Raw genomic sequence first — 11,375 nt, forward strand, 5'->3', positions numbered from 1 at the left:
TTAACATCAGCTTTCCTATAAAAGGGTGACCCAAATTATACGCAGTATTCTAAAAGTGGCCTCACCCATATCCCGTACAGTCACATCATGGCACCCTAACTCTTGTACTCAATGCTCTGACTAACGAAGGCAAGAGGCCCAAACACCTTCCTCACCACCTTGTTGACCTGCAACTCAGCTTTCAAGGGACTATGCACCTGTACCCCTCTTTATGGAGAGTAATTCTGGATGCCACAATACAAGCAGCACACAAAAGGAAAGAAAACATTCACAAAAATGGTTCCAGGGATGAGAAGCTTCAATTATGTGGATTGTTTGGAAAGGTTAGGACCATTCTCAAAATGTCTCAGAGGAGATCTGACAGAAGTTTTCAAAATCATGAGCAGCTGGATAGAGTAGATAGGAAGAACTATTTACAATAAAAAGAAGGATAGAGAACAAAATGGCATAAATTTAAATGATTTGCTAACACAAAATAGGATGCAAGAAAACACTTTCATTAAATGGCTGATTAGGAACTTGAAGGCACTGCCTGCAACTGTAGCATTGGCAGGTTCAAAAGGAGGCATTCAAGAGGTTATTAATCAAATAGAAAACAACATGCAAGGGTATAAAAAGCAAGGGAATGGCACTATGTCATGATGCTCATTTGTAGAGCTGATGCAGACACAATGGACTGAATGACATTTTTCAGTGCCATAACACTTCTGTTTAAAGGACATCACAGAATCAGAACAGTTAAATATTGTAAAAAAAAACTCAGTTATTTTCCCAATGCCAGACTTTAAGAATCTGGTCATTAAAAAGATTCAGACAGAAATGGCCAAGCCTCAATTTAATGCGCCTCTTACCATGCAAGTGAACGTACCATACGTCACACTATTCAATACATTTAAATGTGAGTCAGATTGCAAGATGCAGTTTTTTTAAAAAACAAAGCTCACAGGTTGACCTGCACATTTTAGATAAGAACTTCAATTGTGGTTTGTCAGATATGCTTACCCTCACCTGAAGTTGCACTACAATTAGAACAATCATGGATGGTATAACTGGATGATTGTAAATTCTGATCCAATATAGAATCTCAGTGAAAATGTACAAAACCATTTCCTAAATTGTTTCATTTGGTGTATCAAACAAGCAAAATATTAAGTATAGTTTATTCCTCATTAAATACTGCAATACATGAAATTTGTCTCCATTATAAATACTGGCATAAAAATATCAAAGACAATGGGCACCATTCCCAAACTTGAATATACCAACCAAGATCAAGAGGGGTGGAGGTTAATTGAACAAAGGCATACATATTTTATTCAATCTTCCCTTTCAAGTCATACACTGCCCTCATTTTTTACAATACTTCGATATCAAACTACAGCAATCATTTTATTAAAAATGGAAAATTTGGGAAGCAAAGTTGGTTACAGCATCAGCTTTTCTCGATGACTCTATGACAACTGAGATATTATAGTGCCACTACTGGCAGGAATATATCATTACAGTGGTATGTTTACATAGCCAGACACACTATGAAATTGGAACACAAACCGAAGGAAGCATTTTCACATATTATGACAAGTAAAATCATTTCATCGGCAGCTGGGAGGATCAAAAATAAAACTTCAAATCAAGTCAATAGTTGTGTTAGAATTAGACATTCCAATGAAATAAACTTTTATTGGAATCATAACCCTTTTTCACTAATTAACCAATTTCCTGGTCATGTAATATACATAGGTGCCATCATTATATACACATTTAGGCGAATTAACATAAAATTTCAGGATTCACTTTTGAAAGCAAGTATAATCACAACCTGCATTATACCGAGTGAGGCATCTTTCTTAGCTGTACAAGAAAAATTAAAATTCACTACTGCTCAGATATCCTTTTACAACTTAGCCAAATATACTCTTTCCAAAAAAATACAATGCAAGTACTACTTGAGATTAAAGTGTTCATGTGCACTAAAGTGAGCAATACTGTTTACAAGGAGAAAATGAGGACTGCAGATGCTGGAGATCAGAGCTGAAAATGTGTTGCTGGGAAAGCACAGCAGGTCAGGCAGCATCCAAGGAGCAGGAGAATCGACGTTTCGGGCATGAGCCCTTCTTCAGGACCCTTTCTGAAGAAGGGCTCATGCCCGAAACATCTATTCTCCTGCTCCTTGGATGCTGCCTGACCTGCTGCGCTTTTCCAGCAACACATTTTCAATACTGTTTACAAACCAGGTCTGCCCAAGAAAAAAAAAGTGCGCTGTCTATTTGGTCAAATTGAAACTCAGCATGACACAAAGAAATTTCCTCGAGTTCCAAACATTGTTTCTGTATCTTACCAAGTTACAAATCATAAACAATTCCCCAAGAGATTTTTTAAAAAATGAAACTAATAGCAAGAGCACAATTATAGGTTTTCATGCCATATGTGCCTGCCGGTTTTTCCCCTAAATGGAAAACAATTGGCAATTTCTAAACAATGCATACTCCATCCACAGAAATCCACTGAAGTTAATGATTAGGTAAGGGAGAAGATATGGTCTCTCTTATGACTGGTATACACATGGGAATCATATCTAGAAAGTGCTCCCCTATGCACAGCATTGGTCCACTCAATGCTTTTTCACACTTATACAAGCAATCGGAAATTAATTAGTGCTTTGCTCATTATTGAAGAATAATGCTGTGGATAAGTTAATGCTTTGGAGCTGCACTGAAACATAAATCTATAAACTTTCCTTTTTTACGTCTTATGGAAGGGAAGTAAATTATTCTGCATTGAGAGTGAAGAGCACATTTTGGTAATTTAAGCACCCGGTGTTAGCAAACATCTCAAGATAAAGGTCGAATAGGTTAAGCACATTAACAAAATTTCCTTGCCTCTTTAATCATGTGCAGTTATCTTTAATTTTAGCTGTTGAAAAGTATCACTGCACACCCCCCTCCCCCCCAACTCTCACCCAAGTGCAGCTGAGCAACCTTTGGTCACATTCTCCAGTGATCCTTACAAATTTCAGAAACACCACTGCTAATTTGTACCTGATTATATCCAAAGATTGTACTCTTGTCCTGGACAAAGATCAAAGTGAATTAAACCACACAAATTTATTGCATGCACCACCTTAATAACCATGTGTGTGTATTTCTCTAACCAAAGTGGCTACCTTCAAAATTAGATCCCAGGCAATATAATCACAGCATTTTCTTACATACAAATTCAAAAGCACATGCTCTGTGCAAATCTTCAAACTTGAAGAAAGCAATTAACCATAAAGCAGTATACAAGAAAGCTAAACGAACATTTGAAAAATCCAACAAACTGGATTACCAATCTGGAAACAAACATTTACCCACAAGAAAAAGGCTCTTGGACAATTACACAAGTGTTACCTTACATGCATCTTTAGAAGTTATGACATCAACTTATGAAAATCCTTAGTGTTTCAACTTAGAAAAAATATTCATCAGTCACTACTCAGACTGCAGAAGCATAAACATAATTCACAAATGCAGCTAACATCTGTTAAGTGCTGCCATTGCCAAGTTCACATTTGTAATGATGAGTAACATTAAAGTGGTTATTAACTTTATGATACAAAAGCAATATTATACCACAGGACAGTCTGCATGGTTATCAGTTGACAGCTAATAGACAGTTATTCTTAGTGATTTCAACCAGATGAAAATTAGTATTTTTTTGTATTTCAAGAACTTAACTACCAAATTTCCCATTTTAAACTTGCCGGCCATCATCAATAGGTAAAACTACGTTTGTACAAAGCCAGCCTGCGTTTGCTGCCGAATGCAAGCAAACTGAGAAAAACTGTGCATCGTTCATAATAAACAGACGTACAGTAAGCCTATTGGCTCCCTTGTACAATCTCTTAGTTAAAGACAAGGTGTGTACCTTCTCCCCCGTTCCCTCTCCTGCCTGTGCCCATCATCAGGTGAGCAACATACCTCGGAGATGCAGGAAGCTGGAGGCAATCTTCCTCCTTCCAGCTTCCTCAGTCCGGGACAATGCTGCAAAGCTGCACGGTTACCCCTCCAGTGAAGTGTCAGTGATGTGAGGAGAGAGAGAGAGAGAGAGAGGAGGCCGATGCACTCAGCTCTCCTCTGAGCCGAGCCCATGGGCCAGGCCTGGACCACTGGAGCCCAGTCGGGTCCGGCTCTGACAGCTCACCCGCACGGGCTGCCTTGCAGCGGCGAGCAGAGCAGAGCAGAGCGGGCGGGCACCTACCTATGTGAGTGTCCTCGATGTGCTCGATAAGTTCAGCAAGGGTGTTAAAGGTGAGGCCGCATCCGCCGAAATTGCAAATGTTGGAGAAGAAGGAGGCGGCGGCTAACGCTGTCATGGTACAAAAAAAAGGAAGCCGCGCCTGGGCTGGGCTGGGCCGGCCCGCTCACACCAAGCGCCGCCGCCGAGTCAGCCACATACACCGCGGCCGTGGCCCTGGGCTCGCCCTTCACTCCTGCACCTTCATGTTCTCAGAGCCCGCACATTGAAAGCGGCAGCAGCTGCCAAAAAACCGCCTTCATTTCATTGAGGCTGGCTCCGCTGCTCACGTGACCGCAGGAAGCATGTGGCTCCGCAGATGCTGAACCAGGAGGGACCCCTGCAAACCTACATGTACAAAAAGTTACTTTACAATCCAGCACTGGGCGATGGTTTCTCCTTCGCAGCGTCTAGATTCCATCAGGATTTGAACTGAAGTCTGCTCCACTGAGTTTCCATGCTTTTCTAATAGTCACATCATTCTTGCAACATTTCAGTAACTTCGTTCTCGGTCATCTATGAACCATTAGTATTACACGTTTGCCTACGAATCCGAATGAGACTTAACGTGGTTGAGGTCAAACACCACTGCCCTACGGTTTGGTCAAGTGCTTCTCCATATATCAGGCTAGCTAACACATAACACAAAGATCAGGTGCATCTAAAAAGTTTATTAACCACACTAACCAGTTACATTGCTATAATATCAGAAACTTATATATCGATCGATTATACCCTTTCTGACAGTACTTCATCTAAAGAGCGCCGTTAGTGTCTCTCCACCTCAGCAGTTCAAGAAAGCAGCTCCCAACTACTTTCTCCCGGGCGATTAGGAACGGCTGTAAATTCTGACCTAATCAGCAATACACACCTCTCATAAATTACATCCACAAAATAGCCTTAAGAACATTCTACCGTGAATGACTGCAGGAAAGGCCTTTATACCGGAATGTCACATGCTAAGACGTCATTGTCACTGTTTCAAAGGTACACTCCTACGTGGTGTGGAATCTACGCCATAACATGACATCACCCTTTTTCCTTTAAAGAATGGGAACCCTTTGTGATAACGTACAAAAATGCATTTAGATACATTGTGTCTACAAGTTTACATAATGTTTTGGTAGATATGTATCACAGACAAAATATTTGGTCATTATATCCTTGTAGAGTTATCTGCACTTGGCTGTATAGCTTCACTCTAGTATGCAGTCTGTCATTGTGGATAGTTGATGTACCAGATGGCATAGATACGTGGTTGTTATCTGGCGTGGTGTCTTCAGTATCTGAGTCATCATTTTGTTGATGGGTGGTTAGTAATGTGCAGCTCAATTGTGTCATCTGTTTCTCTGCAGGACTTAATCTTGCTCATTATAACAAATATAACCTCAGCTAGACACAATAATTTTGCCAGAAGCAATTATTTTTGTATGTAAATTAAAAACCCTTATACATTGACCTGGTTCAAGTTCGGAAAGTGGCATGCTCATTGATCATACTCCTGTAAGGTTTTCACCATTCTTTTCAGCAATGTGTATGCCTGCATATTTAGTGGTGGGACTATGTGAGGGAAGAACTATGTGGATCTGTCTTCCCAACATGAGAGCTGCCAGTGAGGATAAACCATTACCTTGGGAAGTAGCAGATAGTTATGCAAATTTTTTAACAAGTGGCTTTACATTTGACTATCAAGAATGTTACTCTTTGGACAATGCATTCTCCAAGACCATTAGACTAAGGATAGTGAGGAGAAGAGATAATATGTTGAACATCCCATTTCCTACATATGTCTTGGAAGCGTGTACAGACCGTTATCAGACACAATTTGAGGTACATCAAACACATATCAACAACCTTTACCCTGTTGGTGTGTCTGATTTGGCACACAAAAGTAAGCAAAAATGTTTGGAATATTTGGTGTTGCAACTTTTATGTATGTGACCATAATGTTTGTGAGCTTATGTCAGTTAGATTAACATCAGGAATAGGGAAAATCTTAGAAGCTAATATTAAAAAGTTACTAAAGGTTACTTGGAAAGATTCAGGATAATCAGGTAGAGTCAATGTGATTTTGTGAAAGAAAAGTCATGCTTAACAGTCTATTGAAATTCTTTGAGGAAGTAATATGTGCTGTGTATAGATTTATGTATCTGGATAGACTAATGAAAGAAGAGCTTCTTGTGTAAGCCAAGCTTCTACATCATATGATAATGAGCAATGATTAAAAGGTTCTGGTGTCCATCCCAAGGAGCTTACATTTAAGATGGATAATTATTGAATAATATGAAATTATTTTTATATTCAGCTCCAGGGACAGAGCAATGGGTTCAAATTATTTCTTTAAATTTATATAAGGGAATTATGAGGGCATTAAAATGGAGCTGGCTAAAGTGAATTGGCAAACTAAGTCAAAGAATAGCTCAATAGAGATTCTATGGTAGACATTTAATGGGATATTTCAGAATATATAGACTATAAACAGTCTAACAACTAAGAAAAAATCCAAGGAATAGACACATAACCTGTGGTTAACTAGAAAGGTTAAATAAAGTAACAAATTTAAACAAAAGTAATATCATTGTGCAAAGACAGGTGGCACATCGAAAGATTGGACAGAGTATAAAAACAGCAATAAAAGTGCATCTGGAGAATTTTTAATGGAAAATAAAGAGATGGCAAATGAATTGGTCAGGTATTTTGCATCAATCTTCATTATAGAGTAATACATTGAAGCAGTTATAAATCAGGAAATTGGAGGGAGGAATTCAGAAAACTTGCAATCACAAGGGAAGTCGTCCTAGGTAAAGAAGTCTGGGCTCAAGATTAGAGTGGTGCTGGAAAAGCACAGCAGGTCAGGCAGCATCAGAGAAGCAGGTAAATCGACGTTTCGGGCAAAAGCCCTTCATCAGGAGTTGAACAATGCATTCTCCAAGACCATTAGACTAAGGATAGTGAGGAGACGAGATAATGTGTTGAACATCCCATTCCTATATATGTCTTGGAAGGGTGTACAGATCATCATTAGACGGTTCTCAGATGTTGCCTGACCTGCTGTGCCTTTCCAGCACCACCCTAATCTTGACTCTAATCTCCAGCATCTGCAGTACCCACTTCTGCCTAAAGAAATCTGGGCTGATAAGTGCGCAGGTTCGAATGGATTTCATCCTAGAGTCTTAAAAGTGAGATAGTTGATATGTCAATTTTCATTTTCCAAATTCTATAGGTTCAAATAAGGTCCTATCAAATTGGAATGATTTGGAAGTGCTGGTGTTGGACTGGAGTTTAAGAGGCTCTGGTCAAAATAAGGAGTTATGTATTAGATATAGCCAAATGGGATCAAATGAACCTCTTGGAGAGTATAAAGGGAATAGGGGCATTCTTAAGAGGAAAATCAAGAGAGCAAAAAGGGGATATGAGATAGCCTTGGTAGATTAGGTTAAGGATAATTCAAACAGATTTTGCAAGCACATTTAGAGCAAAATAGCAGCTGGGGAGAGAATAGGGCCCCTTAAAGGTCAACAAGATTGTCCATGTGTGGAACCATAGGAGATGGGAGAGATACTAAATGAATATTTCAGTTTTTACTGTGCAGAGAGAAATGAAGGCTAGGGAACTCAGGGAAAAAAATTGATGTCTTGAAAACAGACCACATTACAGAGAGGAAGTGCTGGAGGTCTTATAAAACATAAAGGCAAATACATCTCTTGGACCTAGTCAAGCGTATTCCAGGACATTGTGGGAAGTCAGGGAAGAAATTGCGAGGCCCCTAGCAGAGACATTTGTATCATCCACAGTGAGGTGCTGGAGGGATGAAAGTTAGCTAATGTTGTGCCTTTATTTTAAAAAGTTTGTAAGGAGGAGCCTGGGAACTATAGATCTGTGAGTCTGGCATCAGTGGCACCTAAGTTATTGGAGGAGATTCTGAGAGGTAGGATTTACATTGTATTTAGAGAGGGCAGGACTGTTTATGGATAGTCAGCATGATTTTATGTGTGGGAAATCATATCTCACAAACTTGATTGAGTTTTTTGAGAATGTAACCAAAAAGATTGACAAGGGCAGAGTGGTTGATGTTGTCTACATGAACTTTAGTAAAGCCTTTGACAAGGTTCCACCTAGTAGACTAATTCATAAAATTAGATCACATGGGATTCAGGGAGAGTTTGCCAATTGGATTCAAAATTGGCTTGACGTTAGGAGACAGGGGTACTGTGGAGGTTCTTTTTCGCACTGGAAGCCTGTGACCAGTGGTGTTCTGCAGGGATCAGTACTGGGTCCACTTTTGTTTGTCATTTATATTAACAATTTGGATGAGAATTTAGGAAGCATGGTTAATAAGTTTGTGGGTGACACCAAAGTTATAGTATAGTTGACAGTGAAGAAGGTCATCTAAGATTACAAAGGGATCTTAATCATTTGGATCAATGGGGTAATATTGGCATGGATATAATATTCTGGATTAGTGGAATTCCTGATGAAGGGCTTTTGCCCGAAACATCAATTTCGAAGCTCCTTGGATGCTGCCTGAACTGCTGTGCTCTTCCAGAACCACTAATCCAGAATCTGGTTTCCAGCATCTGCAGTCATTGTTTTTACCTCATAGATATAATATTGGCTGGTTAACAGGAAACAGAGAATAAGCATAATTTGTTTTTTTAAGTTGGCAAGATATAATGAGCAAAGTGCCAGCAATGCTAAGCTATTTACAACTTAGACAATTGACTTAAATGAGGGGATGAAAGGTTGGGTTGCCAAGTTTGCTGATGACACGAAGACAAATTAGAAAGTAAAGGGTGAAGAGGCATAAGGAGGCTATAAAAAGACATAGATAGGTCAAGTCAATGGGTAAAGATATGGCAAATAGAGTATAATGTGGGAAAATGTGAAATAGTCTTGTTTGGCAGAAAAAAAACAAAAACAAGCATATTATTTGAATGGTGAGAGATTGTAGAAAAATTCAAAAGTCGAAAGGTTACATTTCAGTTATACAAAATACTGGTGAAATGTGGAGTACTTTGTAAAGCATGGGTACCTTATTTAAGGAAGGATGATAATGCAGTTCAAAGAATGTTTACTAGATGATACCTAGAATGGGCAGTTGTCTTAAGAGGAAACATTGGAAGTGTGTATTATTGGAGTTTAGAGGAGCAAAAGGCAATTTGATTGAAACATGCTGAGGGATTCTTGCCAGGGTAGATGTGGAGAGGGTGTTTCTTTTTCTGGGAGAATATAGAGTCAGGGGTCACTTTTTAAAACAATGGGTCACTCATTTAAAGCAGAAATGAAGCAATTTTTTTCCTTATAAATGAGTGAGGTTTTACATTGCTACTCTTTAATGGGATTTGGTCATCATTGGCTTGGCCAGCATTTATTGCCCATCCCTAGTTGCACTTCAGAAGGTGATGGTGAGCTGCCCTTTTGAACTATTGCAATCCATTTAATTTAGGTAGAACCATAATGCCATTAGGGAAGAAGTTTTAGGGTTTTGACCCAGTGAAACTAAACCAACTCAGGATGGTATGTGGCTTGAAAAGGAACTTTCAGGTAGTTATGTACCAGTTATTTGCAGTCTTTGTCCTTCACGACCAACGTGGTCATATGTTTGGAAAATGTTGTCTAAGGAGCCTTATGAATTTCTGCAGGGCATCTTGTAGATAGCATATACTGCTGCTACTGAGTATTGTTGGTGGTAGAAGGATGTGGTACCAATCATGTAGCCTGCTTTGTCCTGGGTGATATCAAACCAGCCTCCTCCTGTGATTCCCAGTATCACAGATGCCAGTGTTCATCCAATTCAAATCACCATGTGATATAAAGAAATGGTTGGAGGTGCTGGATACTGCAAAGGCTGTGGATCCTGACAATATTCTGGCAAGAGCACTAAAGACTTGTTCTCTAGAATTTGCCACATCCCTAGCCAAGCTGTAACAGTACAGCTACAACAAAGTTATCTACCTAACGATGTGGAAAACTGCCCAGGTATGTCCTATACACAAGAAGCAGGGCAAATTCAACTCGAACAATTACTGTCCTATTAGCTTATTCCCGATCATCCGTAAAGTGATGGAAGGTGCCATCAACAGTTCTATCTAGCAGCACCTTCTCAGCAATAATCTGCTCAGTGATGCCCACTTTGTGTTCCGCCAGGGCCAGTCAGCTCTTGGTCTCATTACAGTCTTAGTTCAAACATGGACAAGAATTTGAATCCCAGAGATGAGGTGAGAATGACAGCCCTTGACATGAAGGCAACATTTGATCAAGTTGTTGTTTTTGGTGGCTTGGTTGATGCCAAGTAGTCAGTCCAGTTTCATTCCTTTGTTCCTTTCTAGCGATTGATACAATCTGAGTAGCTTCCTAGGCCATTTCAGAAGGCAGTTATGTATCAAACAGATTTCTGGGTCAGGAATCACACATAAGGCAGACCAGGGAAGGACTGCAGTTTTCTTTCCTAAAGGCAATTAGTGTACGAGATGGGTTCAACAATCGACAATAATTTTATGGTCATCATTTGCTTTTTAATTACATAATTTTAAAAATTAGATTCAATTTCCACCATCTGCCATGGCTCTGGATTAGAATTCAGTTCCTGAAAAGCATAGTATAAGGTATAGCCAGGTGGATTCTTGGTAAGCAGCAGGTGACAGGTTATGCATGTGAGAATGTGGATTTGAGGTTGCAATCAGATCGTATTTTATTAAGTGATTTGAGAGGCAGAATACTTAGTCCTCCTTGTTCAGAAAAAGTCAATGCAACAGATGTCAGACTCATCATAAGTAGTTAATTTGTCATGTGTGGATTCTACCACATTCCGGGGTACATCTTTTTAAAAATGTATAAAGGAATGCGATTCACATTTTCACCATTGACAGTTCGGGCATTTCATCCATATTATCAGTACATTTTGTGATTTATCATTTGGATATGTGTAAAGAACTTTGACTTTTCTAACAGCTTCCACTTGGCATATAAAATTGGTCACATGAATGGTCTGACTGTCATACTGCAAATACTTGTATCGATTGACATATTTGTGTGCCATGGATGTAAGTTTGGCAATGCCCTTGTCATTATTCCTTGGTTGACTTCTTTTCACATACTGC

The 11,375-nt window shown here is 39.4% G+C and overlaps 1 protein-coding gene across 1 annotated transcript in view; it reads right to left on the minus strand.

The window, feature by feature from the left end:
• LOC140482161 (juxtaposed with another zinc finger protein 1-like) overlaps positions 1–4,587 on the minus strand; it is a 114,496-nt gene extending 109,909 nt beyond the window's left edge. Inside the window, exon 1 of the mRNA XM_072579171.1 lies at positions 4,240–4,587. Within this exon, the coding sequence (XP_072435272.1) occupies positions 4,240–4,354 (115 nt within the window). The 5' untranslated portion in view covers positions 4,355–4,587. The remainder of the gene's footprint in view (positions 1–4,239) is intronic.
• Between the last annotated feature and the right edge of the window lie 6,788 nt (positions 4,588–11,375).

Source organism: Chiloscyllium punctatum, chromosome 10 (assembly GCF_047496795.1).
Source record: "Chiloscyllium punctatum isolate Juve2018m chromosome 10, sChiPun1.3, whole genome shotgun sequence".
In the NCBI taxonomy this organism is placed as follows: domain Eukaryota; kingdom Metazoa; phylum Chordata; class Chondrichthyes; order Orectolobiformes; family Hemiscylliidae; genus Chiloscyllium; species Chiloscyllium punctatum.